Here is a 21,641-nt window from a genome sequence, read left to right on the forward strand (position 1 = left end):
AAAGTCCATGAAGTTGCCAAGAACTGATCTTGAGTTGAACAGCACTTTACTCACAAAGATATAATTCTTCCTTTCCAATGCAGTTTGCTTGTTGGTTTATAAATCCAGGTCATTTATTTTCATTACTGATATTCAGAGTTTATAGTTTCTGAATGTCAAAAGTGATTGGAGTTTTTATTGCAGTGAAAAACAATAATAAAATCTTAATGGTGAACCTGTCCTTTCTTTGCAGGGAGTTATATTTTCAGAAACTGCTGTTGCAAATTACAAAGATGGTAAAAGGTTGTTTAAAGAAAATATTAACAAGATTCCTGCAAAGAGATTAGGACTTCCTGAAGAGGTATAGTATTATGTTGATTTAATTGTTATATTTTGACTTTCAGGGTTTTCAGGTGATTTTAAAAATTGGATTTTGTTGTCTTCACATTATATACTTTTATTGCTAATGTTCAGTGGAAATTGATTTTGTTATTAATTATTGTTTTGGTTTACACAATACACTAACCCTCAATTACTGACACAGTATACTAAACCAGAACCAAGCAAATTATGTGAACCTATTCAATGAGTAAATAAAATCTTCATTTAATGGATTACTATTGAATATACCTCGGATATATCAGAGAAATACTGTTTCTGGACATCTCCCTGGATGGGCTTTTCATACATGTTTAAAATTATATTTAATGGATACCTTTTCCTCTGAATGGCCATTAAACTGAAGTATATATACATATATATATGTGTGTGTGTGTGTGTGTGTGTGTGTGTGTGTGTGTGTAAATTTTTTGGCTTGCTAACAAAGAATAAAGGGAGACCGATATGATCATTTCAAACTTATTTGTTCTCATCAGTCAGCCATACCCTTCTGAGATTCGAACCTCAGAAGGGTATGGCTGACTGATGAGAACAAATAAGTTTGAAATGATCATATCGGTCTCCCTTTATTCTTTGTTAGCAAGCCAAAAAATTTACACAAATATGAGCTGCCACTGCTGTGGCTACTGCCTGTAGATGGCCTTGGGCTAGGCTGAAACAGGAAATAAGATTTGTCCCGTGTCTGGGACTAAGCAAGTGTATTCTGAATGCTTAACAAACATTTAAAACACACACACACACATATATGTATGTGTGTGTGTGTGTATATGTGTATATATATATATATATATATATATATATATATATATATATATATATATATATATATATATATATATATATATGTATGTATATATATATATATATATATATATATATATATATATATATATATATATATATATATATATATATATATATATATATATATATATATATATATATATATATATGTTTTCTGGGGTTTTCGCGGGTGTTTGTATGTAGATCTTTGGTCATTCGGGTTTTTTCCCACGTAGAATTGAAGGTATAAGAGCAACGTTTCGACGAAATCTCATCCGTCATCCTCAGGCTGGTGGCTTCAGCTTCGTTCTTCTGGCTGTTTGTTCCTCTTTTTTAAACTGCCAGAGAGGGTGTGTTCTGTGGGTGGAGGTGTGCTCTGATTGGGTGGGGGGTTAGCTGTGTTCTGATTGGGTGGGGGTGTGTTTTGAATGGGGGCTGTGTTCTGATTGGGTGGGGGTGTGTTTTGAGTGGATGGGCTGGTCTCAGCTGCCAGTCTTAGAACTGAACTGGTGAGTTGTGCTGCTTTTGTTCGGCTCCGTGTTTGTGGTGGTGCCATGTTTTTATAGTGGGTGTCAATTTGCTTATTGTGTGGTTTGGAGGGGTTTAAAGTGGCTGATGTTGCAGCTGTAGTTAGGTTTCTGTTTTGTGGTTGTGTGTCGTTATCGTTGTGGGTTCGGATTTGCTTTTTGAATGGCTGTGTGGTGGTGATGTCATGTGATGTTATCATGAGTTTGGGTCTGGTATCATTCTTGGTGGTTGGGACTCGTCTGTCAATCAAGGCGGGTTTCCAAATGGCTGGTAGGTGAGAGGTATCGTCTCATTTGTTCATGCTGTGGGGGCGTTTTTCTATCTCAATGGCTTCTCTGATTATTCTGTTGTTAAAATGTTCAATTTTGGCGATAGTTTTGGTTTTTTTAGCTTCTGTTTCTGGTCTGCCCAAGATACACAAAGAAGGAACCCCACTCAGACCCACAGTCAGCTCCATAGGCTCACCTCTACAAAATCTAGCCAAATTTCTTGCCAAACAACTACAGCCTTACGCAAATTCCATCACCTCACACGTACAAAACTCATTCCAATTCATAGAGATCATAAGTAAACTAAACTTACAGCCCTGTGACCTACTTGTGAGCTTCGATGTCATATCCCTCTTCACCCAAGTGCCAATCAAAGAAGCCTTGACAGCTATCCTAAATAAATACAACCCCCCAAAACACATCCTAGATCTGACCAACCACTGCCTATCAAACACATACTTCATCTGCAATGGACAAAGATACAAACAAATGGAAGGAGCACCCATGGGATCACCCCTTTCACCTGTCATCGCAAACCTCTACATGGAACACTTTGAAACCCTCGCTCTAGAAAAATCCAACCACAAACCCAAACTCTGGCTCAGATATGTAGATGACACCTTCGTAATCTGGCCACACGGCAAAGAAAAACTGGATGACTTCCTCACACACCTCAATAGCCTACACCCCAAAATACAATTCACCATGGAAACAGAAGCTAACAATCAACTTCCCTTCCTTGATGTCTTAGTCTACAAGAAATCCAACAGCTCCCTAGGACACACTATCTACCATAAAAAAACACACACAAACCGCTATCTGAACGCACTCTCACACCACCACCCAGCACAGATCAACTCCGTAGCCAAGACACTCATCTCCAGAACAAAACACCTAGCTGACGAACAACACCTAAAAACCGAACTACACACTCTCACTAATGTACTAACAGCCAACGGATTCCAAAGAAACATGATTACCAACTTAATCCGAAGAGAGACACCCACAAAAACCCAAGACAGAGAACAAGAAAATGGCAAAGCCCTCCTCCCATACTTAAAAGGGACCACAGACAGAATCAGCAAGATCCTCCAAAAACACAACATCAAAATAGCATTCTACACAGACAGAAAAATATCCACCATCCTAAGAAACCCCAAAGATATAATTGGGTTAGAAAACCAAGGAGTATACGAAATCCCATGCACCACCTGCCCCACCACATACATCGGACAGACCAACAGAAGAATAAGTGCACGCATTGAAGAGCACAGGAACTCACTCAGAAAGGGAGAACAAACTTCATCCCTGTTCCAACACTTTAAAGCCACGGGACATGAAATTGATTTTAAAAAAACCAAAACTATCGCCAAAATTGCACATTTTAACAACAGAATAATCAGAGAAGCCATTGAGATAGAAAAACGCCCCCACAGCATGAACAAACGAGATGATACCTCTCGCCTACCAGCCATTTGGAAACCCGCCTTGATTGACAGACGAGTCCCAACCACCAAGAATGATACCAGACCCAAACTCATGATAACATCACATGACATCACCACCACACAACCATTCAAAAAGCAAATCCGAACCCACAACGATAACGACACACAACCACAAAACAGAAACCTAACTACAGCTGCAACATCAGCCACTTTAAACCCCTCCAAACCACACAATAAGCAAATTGACACCCACTATAAAAACATGGCACCACCACAAACACGGAGCCGAACAAAAGCAGCACAACTCACCAGTTCAGTTCTAAGACTGGCAGCTGAGACCAGCCCATCCACTCAAAACACACCCCCACCCAATCAGAACACAGCCCCCATTCAAAACACACCCCCACCCAATCAGAACACAGCTAACCCCCCACCCAATCAGAGCACACCTCCACCCACAGAACCCCCCCCCCTCTGGCAGTTTAAAAAAGAGGAACAAACAGCCACTACCACACACTTCTCCCAGAAGAACGAAGCTGAAGCCACCAGCCTGAGGATGACGGATGAGATTTCGTCGAAATGTTGCTCTTATACCTTCAATTCTACGTGGGAAAAAACCCAAATGACCAAAGATCTACGTGTGTGTGTGTGTGTGTGTGTGTGTGTGTGTGTGTGTGTATTACATAAAGTAATGCTTTAGATAACGTGCATCTGTTGTTGAGGAGAACAAAAGAATTGACAGCATGATACAAATCCATTCCTATTTAAATAAAGGGATTCTCAGAGGGGCAGGACATTGATTTATTGAAGATATATACATTATTTACAGTATTCACATTAATATATATTTATAATGGATTAATAACAGTTCCTATTTTAGAAGATATTTGCATCCTGAAACTTTCACATAGGACTAGCATTCATGTCTTATGTTTCTAGCTTGGTGCCTTAGCCTTTGGACCAAACTAGTGTTCAAATACATATCATTAAGTAATTAGGGTTTTGTACTTCTTCAGATTTGAAGTAGAAAATTGCTTTAGGGGCATATGGAGGTGCTTGCTGAGCACTTGCTACTAACTCCTTATAGCAGGCATGTCAAACTCGCGACGTCATGTGACGTTGTGCGACTTATCGCAACTTTTTTCCGATTGCTAGCAATTGGGAGGGCATGGTTTCATTGTGATGAATCCGGCCCACGGGCCGGCAGTTTGACATGCCCGCCTTATAGCAATTGTATCTTTTTGGAGTTCTCTGGCTGCTTTTCACAACTGCCCCCTGCGTTCTCTGAAGCAGTCTTTTCTCCCTTTCAGTCCCAAACACTTCATACATATATGTGATGTTGACATGAAATGTGTTCTTTTATTTAGGACCAGCTATGTGCAAAGCATTGCCTAAACCTAAGTATTCAAACAGGCAACTTAAGGTAGTTATGCTAAAAAGAGATAGCAATAGCACTTAGACTTATATACCATTCCACAGAGCTTTACAGAACTCTCTGGGTGGCTTACTATGTCAGCATATTGCTCCCAACAATCCTCATTTTACCAACCTCAGAAGAATGGAAGGCTGAGTCAACCTTGTACCTGTCAGGACTGAACTCAGGCTATGGGCAAAGTAAGCCTGCAATACTACATTCTAACCACTGCGCCACCAGGGCTCTTGTCAATTGAGAAATAATCTGACTTCTGTTTGACTTAAACAGTTTGTTTCCTCAGCCATGGAAGAAAGCAAAAGCATTTAATGATTCAGTAATTTAGTAATCAAATTATCTTTGGATATGAAGCTAACATTCCCATTCAGAATGTGATTAGAGTTCTACACTCTAAAAAATGCATATGAAAAAGATAGCCAAATAGTGCTGGCAGTATTATAGTTGTCCTACACTTCACAATATACAACTTCTTATGCTCACTTGCATCCAAGTGTATGAATGTTTCAGATGTGTATCACAATTTGCAGGGAAAGAAGCCGGATTATAAGTATTGCTCTATTCTCAACATTTATTGAGCAGGTTCTCCCATTACACTACTAAACTGTACTTCATCTTTTTGTGTTGCGTGAGCACAGGCTTTGTGAATAACCCATGGGTTGTGATTTAACATAATACGAAAGCTGAGTCAGTCTACCAAACCACAAGAGTATCACAATATATGAATCCAGCAACAGAATAAATGAAACCTGAATTGTACATCTGAAAGGGCCTGTGCTATAGTGGTTAATATTTATTTATTAATTTATTGAATTTGTGTGTCTCCCATCTTGTCTGGAGCAACTAATATAACAACAAATATTCTGTTTCCCTTTTAAGGTATCACCTTTGGTGTGTTTTCTGCTTTCTCCAGCTGCCTCCTTTATAACTGGAGAAACTGTGAATGTTGATGGAGGACAAAACCTATACAGTTGCGTCTGGAACATTCCAGGTAAAACAACGCTTTTAAAATATTTGTAAAATAGTAACTTGACTGTTTTAGTGTTCTGAAATGGTTGTATTTTCAAAAGGGAAGGCCAAGACACATTATAAAATATGGAAACTGCCACAAAACGTTTACTCTTGAGGGTGTCTGCTTTCCATTCCTTTTTTACTGATGCTTTTGCCCTGATAAAAACTAATTTATCTTTAAGACTTCTCCACCTTAATCAAATTCCACTTCACTTAGGAAATTGGTTCAGAAAGTATCATATTGCACTTTCCAGATTATGTGCTTTTTTCTGTTAAAATTGATGACTCAAATGTTTTCACATTGCCTACTAAATGCTGACTTTGCCCATAAGGTTTTAATAAGCTTTAAACTCTCCATTCATAAGAATGATAAAATAACATAATCTGGACTTATTTTGAGCAAGGATTTTCCTGGTGCATATAACTTTTAGGTTTGTTAGAGCAGTGTTTTTCAACCTTTTTTGGGCAAAGGCACACTTGTTTCATGAAAAAAATCATGAGGCACTCCACCATTAGAAAATGTTAAAAAATTTAACTCTGTGCCTATATTGACTATATATAAAGTAATTCTCTTGAATAGGAATCAAATAAACACAAAGAAAGTATTTTATAATTACTTTTCAATTTTTCCCACGGCACACCAGGCAACATCTCGTGGCACACTAGTGTGCCGCGGAACAGTGGTTGAAAAACACTGTGTTAGAGATATTGAAATAATCATCCTACAAGATAGAATTTAATAATATGTTTACATGACAATTTAACAATCTTTATTTAAATCCAAATTTCATTCTCCAGCTTTGTGTACACTAAGTTGCTCCCTTAAAGCCAAGTTATTACTTTTTAATTCATTCTCTTTCCTGGCTAAACTCTGCTAATGAAGGAAATGTAAATTTACTTAGACTGGAATTGCAAGTGCTACAGGAACACAAAAGCCGCTTCCTCTTTGTATGATTAACTTGTTTCATTAATTAATTAATTAATTAATTAATGCAATTTCTGTAGCTGTCCATCTCTGTCAAATATTCTTCTCTATCACAGAACTGTGGCCTAGGTTATTGTGATGTGAGTTTGCTTCTTGAAACCTTACATTTCTTTTCATTTACTTTTTTATGTTAATAATTATTCAATCTCTTACTTTTCACATCTCTGATTTAGTTTTTAGGGTGCATCTGCTTTCTACAATAGTCTCAACTCCTCTGGTGGTGTAATTCCATAGTTGTTGGAATTTTCAGTTTTCCCTCCAAGAAAGCCTTCATCTAATTGATTTAATTTGGGAATCAGCTATTGTTTAGCTTGTGTTACAGCCATTTATTTCTATTTAATTTTGGGGTGGAGGGGAGGAATCATTTCCATCATGTGAAACAAATTAAGGATGTGTGCAAATTGTCTCAATTAAGGCATTTTCTTCTCAGTCCCATTGTTTCCTCAGATAGTTGATAATTGTCTTGAATACTGTCATATCTGTCATGTAACACTTTATTTCACCCAGAACTTACAGCTTGGCTTCACATATTGTGTGAAGTCCTCGTTTGCTTAACTCGGGTTGGCTAAAACAAAACTGGCTAGATAAGCACAATATGCCAAGCTGCCAACCTCATTGACTAGGGTCAAACAACATTCTTTTTTAAAGAAAAAATTACTAGAATTTATTGTGGTTAAAATACAAATACAAACAAAAATTAAGGAAGTTTTTAAAAAGAAAGTGAGGTGCAAGAGAAGATAAAGAGGAAAGAAAAAAGTAGTGACTTCTCACTACTTCCACTTTCAGAGGAGTAGAATACAAAAAAACCCCTCAATCTTTTGCATTACAATTCTAAATATTTCAAGCCATTTCTCCAACAACAAAATCATTCTAATAATCAAAACCTAAAATTAGGTATACTTTTTTCAGTTTTGAGTAAACAAAATCCAGAAGTAGTTTCTAAATGGAAACAAAAATAGATAAATTATTCTCTTTAATTAAAGTAATTAATTTTGCCATCTTTATCAATTCCATCATCTTCACCATTGATTCTTCAATTTTGGGAATTAGTTTATCTTTTCATCTTTGTGTTGTTAACATATATAGTAATAGCAATAGCAGTTAGATTTATATACCACTTCACAGTGCTTTACAGCGTTCTCTAAACCAGCAGGCTCCAACCTTTGCAGCTTCGTGGCCAGTCTGGGGTGGGGTGGGGAGAGGAGAGGAGAACCGGGCCATGCTCAAGAGGCCCGGTTCTAAATAAAACACGGTCCAGTAGTGGACCATGGCCTGGGGATTGGAGATCCCTGTTCTAAGCAGCTTAAAGAGTCAGCATATTGCCCCCAATAACCTGGGTCCTCATTTTACTGACCTTGGAAGGATGGAAGGCTGAGTAATAAAGTTCCAAATTTTCTTGCAAGATCTTTGTCCATCAAACCTAAGAGAAAAAAATCTAGATTCATTTTTATATTTATTTTAAGAATCTTCTGAATTAGAGAAATCTGATTCCAGTATTTTTTGCTTTGTCACTAAACCATCAGAGATGATTTAAAAATACTCTTACATTTGTGTACAATTACATTTCCAGCATATATTTGTAGTTCCTTTATACATCTTTGACAGTTACTCAGGTGTTAAGGCTCAAAGAACATTCTTAATTGAAACCTGAACTCTTTATTGATAATAAAATGACTGTCACAATATTCTGAAATATTAAATATTTTTTTTCTGTTTTTGAGATTATATAAAAGTGACTCTTAACTCATTTCATTAGGCTTGTTTTAAGCGTTTTTCTTTGAAAACAAATCTTTGAAAATTAAATAAATAGCATTGGTTTTGCTTTCTGAGGTAACTAAATCTTCTCTTTCCTCCCAGATCATGACAGATGGCCGCCAGCACCAGATGGACATAATGCCAAAGCTCTCAGAAGCATGCTTTCAGGAAAACCTAAATCAAACCTGTAATTCAAAGAAATAGGATTTGTCTACATTTTATTAGAAAAATGCTATTTTTCAGTAATTAACTGCAATACATCTAAAGAACTTACAGTGGCACTTTGAAATTGTGGGCTTTTCCTTCAAAACCCTTAACATTACTATTGAACAATAGCTATTTGATCCAGAGGCAAAACTATAAAGGTAGCAGATGAACATCATTGCAGTTCACATCTTATTTCAAATTTCAAAATATGAGTGTGAATCATTTAAATACCCACTTTTATTTGTGTTGAGAACAAGGTGTGATGATGTAGTTCACTATTGAACTATCTTAGATCCACCCTCAGTGATGGAGATCATTGGGAGGGCATTCCTTGTAAGATACTTTTGGAGAAAAGATAGGATATACTTCACCAACATCATCATCATCAATTGCTGGGATTGGGATATAGACTAGCCAGGCAATCAAATCTAATTAATATTGCAGAATGAGAAATGGATATGAAATTAAAAGTATGCATACATTATTCATAAAAAATGCCCCTCAAGTCAGACTAATTTAGTTTCTTATCTATGTATTAATTTTTCTAATGTATACTGCTACCAATCTCATATATATGACTTAGGCTGCTTACATCAGTTAAACAATATAAAAACAACTGAATAATACAACAATTTAAAAGAATAAAAGTACAAAAGAATATAAAAATAAGTACAAATTTAATTTGTAGCGAAGGAATCACACCTACCAATAAAATTCAGTAGAGCCATTGTGCCAACTCCATCAGTTTTCTGCGTCCCCATGCCTGTTGACAGCCATATTTTCAGGGTTATTCCAAAGACTAGCAGGGTCAAGCCAATCTAATTTTCTGGAAGGGTGGTGTTCCACAGGGTGAGTGCCACAGCAAAAAAGGGTCTTCCTTGACCCTGCCAGATGACGCTCTCCAGCTGATGGGGCTTAGAGCATGCCCCTCCTGCTGGATCTGATGCGACTGGTAGATGTAATGAGGATAACCTTTCCTTAAGTCTTGTATCTGGAATTTCAGTTGTATGATGCAGCATAGGTATCTGATGGGGCTAGAGCCTGCAGCATAATGTCATGACACTTGTCATTTTGGCACTATTGTACTGTGATTAAGAATTGATACCTGTGTGAGATATTGGACAATATTGCATTACTTACACAAGATGCTTGCACTTGTCAAAAGCTAAGATTTCTATAAGAAATAAAAGTACAATTTGAAAAAGTATGGACTTGTATAATTGCTGCTATATTTCATTGAAAAGGTGGAATGTTGGACTACAATTTGGCAAATCTAGGGAATAATCTTATTTTTTAAGATGCGACAAGACTCTTGTGCTGGCTGCAAAGGCTTAAAATGTCTCTGAAAACAGGTGTGAGATAATGGAATCTGGCTCAATTTTTGACAACTGCACAGATCAATGTAAGCCACGCTGACCTATTGTAATAGGTATAGCTCTTCAAAGGGCATTCCTTAAACATTCTTAACCCTACCCATCCACTTATCTGTCATTGTCATTTACTTTGTCAGCCTTGCCAAGCATAATTTTGCTCTATTTCATTATGTCTGAAATATGTAAAGTTCTCTTTGCTGCTCATTGTCACAAAGGAGCAATGAATTTTATCTAGTCCAGGGCTGATTGAACAGTTCTCCTTGCAGACCATAATACTCTTAAGCCCTGTCTCCAGTTCCGTAATTTAAAGACATCATTACTAGAAAGACCATAACTTTTATAACATTGATCTCTGTTGTCACAGAAATACAGGTAGTCCTCAACTTACAACCACAATTGAGCCCAGAATTTCTGTTGCTAAGTGAAACATTCGTTAAGTGAGTTTTGCCTTGTTTTACAAACTTTCTTGTCACAGTTGTTAAATGAATCACTACAGTGGTTAATAACATGGTTGTTAAGTGAATCTGGCATCTCCATTAACTGCTTGTCAGAAAGTCACAAAAGGTGATTATATGACTCTGGGACACTGCAACAGTGTCCTGTTGACCTGGACTGACAGGCATTTTAATTATGTTTACAATTTTTAATTTATTTTTAATTTTTAATTTTAATTTATTGCACAGAGGACTTTAATTTTAATTTTATCTTAATTTCTGTACTTATTATATGTTATTGTTGTTAGCCGCCCTGAGTCCTTCGGGAGATAGGGCGGGATATAAGTCCCATTAATAAATAAATAAATAAATAAACAGTCATGAGTCAGTTGCCCAGTATCTGAATTTTGATCACATGACCATGGGGATGCTGCAACGGTGGTGTTAAAAACGGTCATAAGCCAGTGCTGTTGCAACTTCAAATGGTCACTGTTGTAAGTCAAGGACTACCTGTATGTTTAATCTCCATGTTCTTACCTATGTCATTGCCTGAGGCCATCCTCTAGGTCAAGGTGGCATTGACCAAAGCTAGCTATGCTAAAACGATTTGATTTTTACCATTGTTTTCCTGACCTCCGCTTCTTAGAAGAAAAAAAAAGTTTGAAATTACTCCTAGCAAGTGTGTTTCAAACGTGACTCGGAAAAGCCAATAAAGATTCAGAGACTAAAGGTTGGCAATCAGATGTTTGCTCAGAAAAATCACTTAAGCACAACGGGCAAGTACTCCAAGCGTGGTCTGTGTAGCGCTGCCGTTTAGAAGAATCCGGAAGGGATCGGTGCAATTACTCCAGGTTGCAAAGTGTACCGTAAAATGATTTTACTGCAGACGGGTTGGAAGTATAGTGCTACCGCTGGCGTTCAGAGAAAACCAGGTAGGTAGATAGAGCGTGTTGCGTGCGCGTATAATATTCCACGTACATTAAGGCCACGCGTTCTCCTGGCCAAAGAGTTGGACGCACCCGCGTTCTTCAAGCTATTAAACCGCCAGCTCCCAGCATTCCTTGCTCTTTCGCCGAGTCTGCTGGGAATTGTAGTTCCAGGAGCTCTGAGGCGCCGCGGCGGGTTTCCCAGGGTCGCCCCCGTGCTAATCCTTCCTCTTCCCGCGGCGTCCGAACAAGGGGAGGGAAAAAAAAAAAATCTCGCGCTTGCGTGATGACGTTGACGTCGCGGCCCGGTTCGGTGTCACGGGTTCTGCGTGAGGGAGGCGGAGCTCTGGAGGGGGAAAAAACGGGGGGGGCAGGGAGAGAGAGAGGAAGGTCCGGCTGGCTAAGGTGACGGCCGCGGGGTGGGGGGGCCACCGGTGGTATCCTTTCCCCCTGCCCCTCGCCCGCGGGAGCGCCTGGGTCCTCCCGCCGCCTCTCCTCTCTGCCTCTCCGTCCCTCGCAGGCTGCAGCTCTCGTCCTCCGGTGGGGCGAAGGGGGCCGCTGGGCCTACTACCGTCTCCACCCTCCCCCGTTCACGCCATCCTCCCCGTCTCATTCGGCAGAGCCAGGAGCAGGCTCGTGGTCTCCGGTGAAAAGCGAGAACCTGGACCGCCTTCGGCGGCTTGGGCCCGGAACCTCCAGTCCGCAGGGGGAAGAAAAAAAAAATTCTCCTCCTCCCCTTGCCCCCCCCCCACCCGCGCGCCTTAATTCTGCCCCACAGGTACGTCGGGGGCGGGCGGGCGAGTGCGCGCGCGCGCGCGACGAGCTGTGGTGGGGGCCACCGATTCCGGCGCTTGATGCAAGAGGGGAGCCGAGCCAAGCCGGCTGGCCTGGGGGAGGTTTTGCGCTGAGGAGGGGTCGGGGATGGCGCTTTTGTGGCACGGTCGCCGCTTTCGCAGGTAATCCTCGGACGCGGGCTTTGGGGTCGGCAACCTCGGCTCTTTTATGACTCGTGGACTTCAACTCCCAGAATTCCTGAGCCAGCATAGCTGGCTCAGGAATTCTGGGAGTTGAAGTCCACGAGTCATAAAAGAGCCGAGGTTGCCGACCCCGGAATTCTGGCGGCGGCCGGGGGGGGGGCGCGGGCGGAGTAGGAAGTCGCTTGAGTTGCGATTGAAGGGAAAAAGATCGAGGTTCGCTTGCGTTGCCTAAAAAGAAAGGAGAGGGGGGGGGCGGGGTATGAGGAAGCAGTCCTACTCTGCTCACTCCCAACTTCTTCCTCAATAAATATAGGTGTCTTAAGAGTTCTGCCCAGGTATGTCTTGGTACATACCAATTTGTGTGTCATAATTGTTTGAGATCAAACTCCGCTACTAGATGGAGGAGGGGGAAAAAAAATGTCGTGTAGGCATGGCTGTCAGCAGTTAATAATTGAGGACCCAGATTATTTTTTTGGGGGGGGGGCAGTATGCTGACTCTATAAACCAGGGGTCTTCAAACTTGGCCCTTTTATGACTTGTGGACTTCAGCTCCCAGAATTCCTCAGCCAGGCATGCCTGGCTGAGGAATTCTGGGAGCTGAAGTCCACAAGTCATAAAAGGGCCAAGTTTGAAGACCCCTGCTAGAAACCGCTTAGAGAGGGCTATAAAGCACTGTGAAGTGCTTTATAAGTCTATGGCTATTGTGGTTAAGTGACCCTATTTATATGAGAATTGCTTTTTGTTTTGGAAATGCCTTTCACGGTTTCCCTGTCTCCAGTGCTGTTTTATACATAATATATACTGAGAAATGTGGGCTGTTGTACCAAGAAGTAAGATTTTTAATGTTTACAGGTGGTTTTGAGTATTTGAGGAAGAATGTTTAATCCATCACAAAAGATGGAGTTTGATTTATCAGTTTAAAAACAAGATACAGAAACAGATTAAAATTAATGCTCAGTAGTGTTATAAACTACTGTGGGATATAATTTGGGTGTATAATGAAGATTATCCATGAGAACTGTACTCTGGTCAGTTTTGATGGTGATCTTGACTAATAGTTTCACTGAGTGAAGATGGGAAACAGATTACAAGTAAAAAAAAAAGCTATATTTGCTAAAGTGATTTGTGACATACTGCCAGTGAATACTGGTTTTATATACCGGTAATTTGTTCTGTGCTATTTGTGATTTGTGCTTTTAACTGCTTTCTCTATGTATATTTGAAGCATATAGTCTCAGTGGACAACTGCTTGATAGGTTGTCCCCGGATTTATGAGTGTTGCCCAGCATTGCTTATTTGTAAATGGAAAAGTGAACATTGGGTTTCTTTTGCCCTGTGATGTGAAATATGGAAATACATGCAAGGAATTTCTCTGGCTTCCGCTTTTGCTTGGCAAGCAAATTCTTCCAAGTTTGCCATAACATTGTGGGTTTGAGGATCAAAGTCTAGAGATGCTGACCACATTTTAAAGATATTTATATTTCAAGTTCTGTTCTCTCACTCTCAAGCTCACTTTAAGATTTTTAAAAAAAGTATACCTAGGAAAATTCAGTTGAAAAATAACATGTTGGTACACTTTTGATATCTGGAATAAATATGCATACAGTATCTACATTTCATAATGTGCACTTTAACATAGGTGTGTTTTTTTATCTAGTAACTTTGTCTTTATAGATTAGCCTATAAGGTAATTGATACTGGTTTTGGTAATTATAAGTAGGCCTGCCTATACAAGCTGGTAGCTCTTTAGAATTCCCCTGCCAGATTGCAACATTCAAATGTTTTACAAGGACAGTACAATGCTCAGATAATCTGGCCATAAACTGTTTTATAGCTTAAACAAGCACGTAAAATTTAGTCCAGAAAGCAGTCAGTAGCTACCAGGGGGTCTTCTGATAAGTATGCAATATGATACTAGTACTGTCCTAGGTATAGACAAGCAGCTCAGCTGCCATATTTTGCTGCAAAGATTTCAAGTGCTCTTTAAGGAGAGTTCATTGTAATAGTCATAGTGTAACCAGGTTATAGGTAACTTTTATATAATCAGATTGGCCCACAAATGGGCACACATATAATTGTTTAAGGCCCTCTCTCACCATTACTATCTCCTAGAATAGTGTAAAATCAAAGCATCCTAAATCTTTCTATGCAAAATTTAAGTTCTTTCACAGCAGGTGCCATCTTAGAAAAAAAAAAGCCAGTAGCGATTTATTAATTAGCAATATTTCTGCCTTTAGACAATTTGCACTAATTTGTATATTTTTATAATTCTGAGCAAGCTGAAAAACATTACCCTGGCTTTCTTTTATATTACTTCTCCTTTATTGATGTGGTTGCACAACTGAAAGTGAAGCCAGCACAAAGTTTACTTGTGCTTAGCTTAGTCAAGTAAACAGCTACAAAAATAAAAGAGCTTATGCGTTTCTAGCACGCTTCCCCAACTTGGAGTCTGGCAGGTGAAAACTGGCAGGGATTTCTGGAAGTCCTAAGGTTTTGGAGAATTGTTTCACATATTGATCTTGGCAAAAGTTCGCGATGATGTGACTTGCCAGTTATCACATGTCCTCTCAGTACATTTAATTATGTACAGTATGAACAAATCATAAGCATTACATTCTTTAATATAGTTGGAAGCAGACATTTATGGTTTTCTCTTCCATTTAATGACAATTTATTATTGTTCATACACAGCACTGGTAAAACTCAATTATTGTTATTCTTAGAAAACCAACTTGAGGTATATTCCTCGACTTACAACAGTTCATTTGGTGACCATTCAAAGTTACAATGTCACTGAAAAAGTGACTTATGACCGTTTTTCACACAACCGTTGCAGCATCCCCCTTGGTCATGTGATCAAAATTCGGATGCTTGGCAACTGGTTCATTTTTATGACCGTTGCAGTGCCCAGGGGCCATGTGACCTTCTGACAAGCAAAGTCAATAAAGAAGCCAGAGTCACTTAACACAATGTTAACATCTGCAAGGATTCACTTAACAACTGTGGCAAGAAAAGTCATAAAATGAGGCAAAACTCACTTAAATGTTTTAGTTAGCAACATAAATTTTGGGCTCAGTTGTGGTCAAAAGTCTAGGACTACCTGTGTGTGTATGAGTGAGTGGGTGTGTGTACAGAACATTCAGAAAGTATTCAGACCTCCTTTGCTTTTGTCAGTTTTGTTATGTTGCAGCCTGATTCTACAGTTGTTGAAAATCATTTTTTTCTCATTAATCTACACTCGGTACCCCATAATGACAAAGTGAAAACAGAATTTTAGAAATGTCTGTAAATGTATTAAAAAGGAAAAAAAAACTGAAATAGCAGGGCTTTTTTGTTATAGAACGCACGGAATGACGTTCCAACACCTTTTTTCAACAGAATTTGTGGAACTAAAAAAAGTTCAGTCGGACCTTGTAACTTCTTGCGGGGAAAAAAAAAAGATTTCACAAGGAGAAGTCTGACTGAACTGTTTTTAGTAAACTCCATAAACTCCATTTCCCTGCAGCAGAAGAGAAACACATCATAGCTGGAAAGCAGGTTAGCAAAGAAAGGAGCTGCGCCGGGAGGAGAAGCAGCAGGAAACGGGGCTGCCATTTCCAGAAGGGAGACACAGGGCAATGCAGAGCAGCAAGGAAGTACTCTTTTCTGCTCTGCATCTCTGTAGCAGAGCTGCTGTGTTCTCCATGAGACAGGCGACAAAGGACTGGTGGAGGGAGGTGGTTTTGGAGGCTTGTGCCGCCCGGTCATGGCGCAAGCCACGGGAGAGTTGGCGGAGGAGAAGGAGGAGGCGGCTGCGCCAGGGCAGGTGGTCTGCGGGGTGAAGCTTCAAGAAAGCCGGCACGCAGCGGAGCAGTTCACCGTCACTCCCCCCTGGCTCCGAAATGGCTGAGGGGGACCAGGCCTACCCCACCCATCCCACCCACCTTAGCATGGCAGTCCGGCTCAGGAGGAGAGTAAAAGGTTGCCAATCAAGGAATGGCCTGGCCGGGGGGAAGGAGGGGGGGCTGAGTTCCGGCACCTTTTTTCTTACAAAAAAAAGCACTGGGCATAAGTATTCGGACCCTTCACTCAGTACTTTATTGAAGCGCCTTTGGAAACAATTACAGCCTCAGGTTGGGTATGATCAGACAAGCTTTGCACACCTGGATTGGGGGATTTTCCGCCATTCTTCCTTGCAAATCCTCTCAAGCTCAGTCAGGTTTGATAGCAACCGTCGGTGCACAGCCATTTTCAGGTGCCTCCAGAGATGTTCAATAGAGTTCAAGTTAAGAGATCTGGCTGGACCCACTCTAGGACATTCATAGAGTTGTCCCTAAGCCACTCCTGTGTTGTCTTGGCTTTGTGCTTAGGATCGTTGTCATGTTGGAAAATGAACCTTCGGCCCAGTCTGAGGTCCTGAGCTCTGTGGAGCAGGTTTTTATTGAGGATATCCCTGTACTTTGCTCCATTCAGCTTTCCCTCAACCCTGACCAATCTCCCAGTCCCTGCTGCTGGAAAACACCCCCACAGCATGATGCTGCCACCAACATGCTTCACTGTTGCGATGATATTGGCAAGGTGATGAGCGGTGCCTAGTTTCCTCCAGCCATAATGTTTCGAATTGAGGCCGAACATTTCAATTTTGCCTTCGTTAGACCAGAGAATCTTTTCCCTCACAGTTGGAGAGTCCTTCAGGTGTTTTTTTTTTTTTTTCAAACTTCATGCAGGCTTTCGTGTGTTTTGCACTGAGAAGAGGCTTCTGTCTAAATCACTCAGCCCTAGAGCCTATGGAGGGCTGCAGTGGTGGTAGTCCTTCTGGAACTCTGTCCCATCTCCACATAGGATCTCTGGAACTCAGTCAGAGTGACCATTGGGTTCTTGGTCATCTCTCTTAATAAGGCCCTTCTCCCCCGATTGCTCAGTTTGATGGAGCGACCAGCTCTTGGAAGCACTACATTATTACAATAATTTTGTCCGAAAATAATGAGGGCATAGAAAACTGATGCCAACTCTACCTGATGTCTTGTAAGACGTTGTTCAGAGATTTGAGGGTTCCTCTTTTTAAACAGCTGCTTATTATATGCCAGTTTGCTTGGCCTCTTTGCTGATGAGGTGAACTGTCTTTGAAGCTTAGATTTTTTTATTTGGTGGCTAGAAAAGTTATAACACTGAAAGTCTGTGGTGGCAGTTTTGATCCTTTGATAGTCATATAGTGCTTTAATTGAACTGTTACCATGGTCGATTTCCTTATCTGAGTGGATTTCCACTATAGCATTGCAAATATATATTTCAGGAAATGCAAAAATTTTAATTGACATTATTGTTTTTGTCTACAGTCTGCAAGATAGGAAAAAAATAGTAAGTGGAGTGAGGGGAAAAAACTAATTCTCTACAATTTGTATGAGAGAAAGCTTTCCCAAGACAGTGTAGTCCTGTGGTGGTGAACCTATGGCACGCGTGCCACAGGCGGCACGCAGAGCCATTTCTGTGGGCTGCAGCACACCATGGAGAGCCTGGCTGATACAGGCAAGGCAGGAGTGCACACAGACTCCACTTTTTTCCTTTGACAGCAATGGGGATAGGGTTGCTGCTGCTGATCAGAAGCGCCACCGAAAACAGCGGAGTCTGCGCGTCTGCTATGCGCTCACCTGTCAGCCGTGCTCTCCATGCCTCGAATCAACTGCAGTGCGCTTTGGAGAACAAGGCTGATGCAGGCTCACAAAGACACTCTGCTTTTTTCGGCGGGGCTTCGGTGCCTGGCTGGCTCAGCCAATTTCCCTCTTTCTTTTCCCCATTCCTCCTCCTCCTTTGACAGTGGTGGGGTTTGGGGGATGATCAATCCCCATTTGTGGCGTGGCCACCAATCAATCACCGCACCCTTCTCTCAGGAGGGCAAAACCAGCAGCCAAAGCTGCAGCAGGAAAAGCGGAAGGCAACGCCGCCCACCAGATCCACCTGGCGGCACAGTAACTGCAATTCTCCTCAGCTCCAGAAAGCTTGTGCAATGGAAACTTGACGGTGAGGGCCGTGGGGTGCTTGCTGAGGGAGCTGCTACCGGTAACAGAGCTAAGGAAACAGGCAGGTTGGGGGGAGCTGCCAATGCTGCTGCCCTCAGGCTTGGCAGATTCCCCCCCCCAGCCAGCCATGATTCCCCCTCCCCAGCCAGCCAGGCAGCCAGCTACGATCCCCTGACCTACTCCTTGTCTGGCCGTCCGGCTGGCACAAAACTTCACCACTCTTCTCGGCAGTGGCAGCCTAATGGGCCTGAGCAAGCTGCTGGCAGCGCCAGCCCGAGGCACAGGGGCAAGGGGAGGGGAAGGCAGGCAGTGTAGTGGCTTGGGTACCTCGGCTCCGTCCAAGTTGAAAGCGGAGGTGCAGCAGCGGGATTGCTCTCAAACGAGCCGGGTGCATTGCTCGCTCGTGTGCACCCATCTTATTGAGAGCAATTCTGCTGCCGCGCGTCCGCTTTCTTCAACTCTGATGGAGCCAAGGAGCCCCTGGTGGCTGCTTGAGTGGGGAGGACGAGCTTTGCTGCTGCTGCTGGGCCACACTTGGACTATGCCATGCCGCTGCCTGCCAAACTCCACTTTCGCCACTGGGTGTGAGCAGCGGTGGGGTGCTCCGTCCTGGGGGGAATGCAGCAGCAGCCTAACCCTAACCCCCGCCCTGCCCCCTCCCTCACCTGACTATTGAATTAAACTACAGTTTACTTAACCATAATTTGCTAAGTAAACCACAGTGCTAGGTGATAAATTATTGTAGCTAGGTTCAAACAACATACAGGTAATCCCCTAGGTATGAACATTTATTTAGTGAGTTTTCCCAAAAAAGGAATTAATTCAGGGTACTTACATTAGAAATTCAAAATTGCGACCAAAAAGAGGCCTCTGTAGCCCTGTGACTTGGATTAAGGCGCTGCTGCAGTGGCAGCCATATTTAGCTCTGTGTCTTGCCTGGGCTGTTTGGCCTATGAGAAGTCTGATGGCTTTTTTTGAAGCCGAAAGGTTTTGGGTTTTTTTTGTCCCTGATCACATGGCCAAATGAGCCAATCTGGGGCCGGTTTGTTTTTGCTTTTGCTGCAATCTGCTACTGCCTGGGCTGGAGTGCTACTGTAGAATTTAAAATTCTGTAAGCATTTTAAAATATTTAAAATATTATTACTTGCTAGTGCTTGCAAACAGTGTGTGGCCCCTCTGATGTCCAGTGGAAAGCTGTTCCGTAATGTATGTGCCATTATGGGAAATCATTCTCTGCCCCCAACCTTTTTGGCACCAGGGATCAGTTTCGCAGAAGACAATTTTTCCACAGACCAGTGTGTGTGTGGGTGGGTGGGGGGAGGAGTGTGCAACTGAGATCCTACGCATGTGCAGTTTGCAGTAGGGTTCGCTCATCTGCTGCTCACCTCCAGCTGTGCGACCCAGTTCCTAATAGTACCAGTCTGCGGCCTGGGGATTGGGGACCCCTGCACTACTGGCTTAATTCCCCCTGATTTTACAGAAGTATAGGATACTCAAGACCTTCTTCCAAAATGAGTGGGTAAATTCTTGCTGAAAAAGATGGTCCTAGACATAGCACAAATGGCTAAATGAAGCAGCTTCTAAGACTAATCAGAAAAAAATAAAATTAGTGCAGAATATGGCAGCCTCATTGCTTCAGGGGTTAACTCCAGGAGTGTATTATGTGTATGCATAAGGCTCTGCATTGGTTGCTGAAAAGCTGTGTAAGTGCAATTCAGAGTACTAGTACTAACCTATAAAGCTGTATATGGTTGGCACTAGGGTACTTTCAGGATTGACTCCTCCAACTAGCAATAGCTTATCATAGAAGAAACTTCTATTTACCCCACATTTTAGGGCAGGCATGTCAAACTCGTGATGTCACATGATGTCGCACGACGTATCATGACTTTCCCCATTGCTGGCAATGGGGTGGGCGCAGTTTCGGCGTGACGCATCTGGCCCACAGGCCGGCAGTTTGACATGCCTATTTTAGGGTGATAAATGTGGCCAGGTGTTTTTCTGTTAGATAACTAATATTGTGCAATAGCCTCCCTGTAAATATTAGATTAACCTCCACCTTAATGCTTTTCCACAAAGAAGATAAGGCTGGATTATTCAGAAGGGCCTTTGGGAATAAATAATTTTCACTGTTCTTTTATTGAATCTTATTTTATATCCTGCCTTATTATTATTTTCTTTATAAATAACTCAAGGTGGCAAATGTACCTAATACCCTTCCTCTTTCTATTTTTCCCATAACCTTGTAATGTGGGTTGGGCTGAGAGAGAGTGACTATTTTTAAAAAAAACAATTATTGAAGTGGAAAACTGGCACTGAAAAGATACATGACGTAAAATATTTTAAAAAGCACAATATAAGACAAGAATAAGCACAGTTCATGTATTGCATATGGTCTGTAAGGTAGTTCTGTTCAAGCATCTTCTTTGATCAGTTCTGGATTATCCTGAACATCTAAACCAGGGATAAACAATTTAGGACCCTCTACAAGATGTGACTCACATGTCCCATAATCCCTTATCATAATCATGTTGGCAGTGTGTTTTATTGGTGTTAAAGTCCAACTGCAAATGTTTTAAAACAGCAGTCTGCAGTGAATATGTTTGAAAGTATGAATGTGTATGAGAGAGAAGGATAATTACTCTCTTCCTTTTATAATAGTTAATTGGTGTGACAGCAGCCATTTTATAAGTATTTTTATACAAAATCAGCTTTTCTCATACAGCTGGACAAACCATTCCATTATGTGCTTTATGAATCACTCTTCAGAATCTCCTATTTAAAATGACAAGATAGTCTTAGCCGTTGTAGAATTGGCATGGTTCCTTCACAGTTCCTTCAGTCTTCTAAACGTGCTGCTTCTTTGAATACTACAGCTTGGATGTCCTTCTGACCACAGGGTTCAAAGTGGGGTTAAAAAAGAATTCCTAAGAGAGGCAGTTATATATTATAACTGATTGCTTATTTGAGATCTTCATATTGAGGGGGTTTTCTAATTGCAGCGCAGCAAATAAGCATGGCTAGAGGATAATTTCCTTCCTTCCGTTATTTGCGAACTGCTGATGGTTTGAGATACATCCAGAACAAATAAGCAAACACTATTACTATCAAATTAAAAATAGCCAGCTTTTCCCTTGATGCT

General features: G+C 41.2%; 2 protein-coding genes and 1 long non-coding RNA gene across 5 annotated transcripts in view; 2 read left to right on the plus strand and 1 right to left on the minus strand.

Moving 5' to 3' along the window:
- Nucleotides 1-9,045, plus strand: part of PECR (peroxisomal trans-2-enoyl-CoA reductase) — a 27,803-nt gene extending 18,758 nt beyond the window's left edge. Inside the window, exons 6-8 of the mRNA XM_083349270.1 lie at nt 233-340; nt 5,715-5,826; nt 8,689-9,045. Of these exons, the coding sequence (XP_083205396.1) occupies nt 233-340; nt 5,715-5,826; nt 8,689-8,777 (309 nt within the window). The 3' untranslated portion in view covers nt 8,778-9,045. The remainder of the gene's footprint in view (nt 1-232; nt 341-5,714; nt 5,827-8,688) is intronic.
- LOC310632216 lies at nt 7,338-11,504 on the minus strand. Its single transcript, XR_014490811.1, has 3 exons — nt 11,466-11,504; nt 9,029-9,898; nt 7,338-8,251 (listed from the first exon to the last, which is right to left on the minus strand). It is a non-coding gene; the product is annotated as an uncharacterized lncRNA (long non-coding RNA).
- A 397-nt stretch (nt 11,505-11,901) lies between these two features.
- Nucleotides 11,902-21,641, plus strand: part of MAP3K2 (mitogen-activated protein kinase kinase kinase 2) — a 46,399-nt gene continuing 36,659 nt past the window's right edge. For 2 of the 3 annotated variants that reach the window (XM_083350055.1, XM_083350057.1), the window contains exon 1: nt 17,068-17,177. The gene's annotated coding sequence lies outside the window, so the exon portion shown is untranslated. Of the gene's footprint in view, nt 12,305-17,067; nt 17,178-21,641 lie in introns of those variants that run through there. The other variant, XM_083350056.1, reaches the window with a different exon arrangement.

This window comes from Vipera ursinii (assembly GCF_947247035.1).
Source record: "Vipera ursinii genome assembly, chromosome: 1".
Taxonomy (NCBI): domain Eukaryota; kingdom Metazoa; phylum Chordata; class Lepidosauria; order Squamata; family Viperidae; genus Vipera; species Vipera ursinii.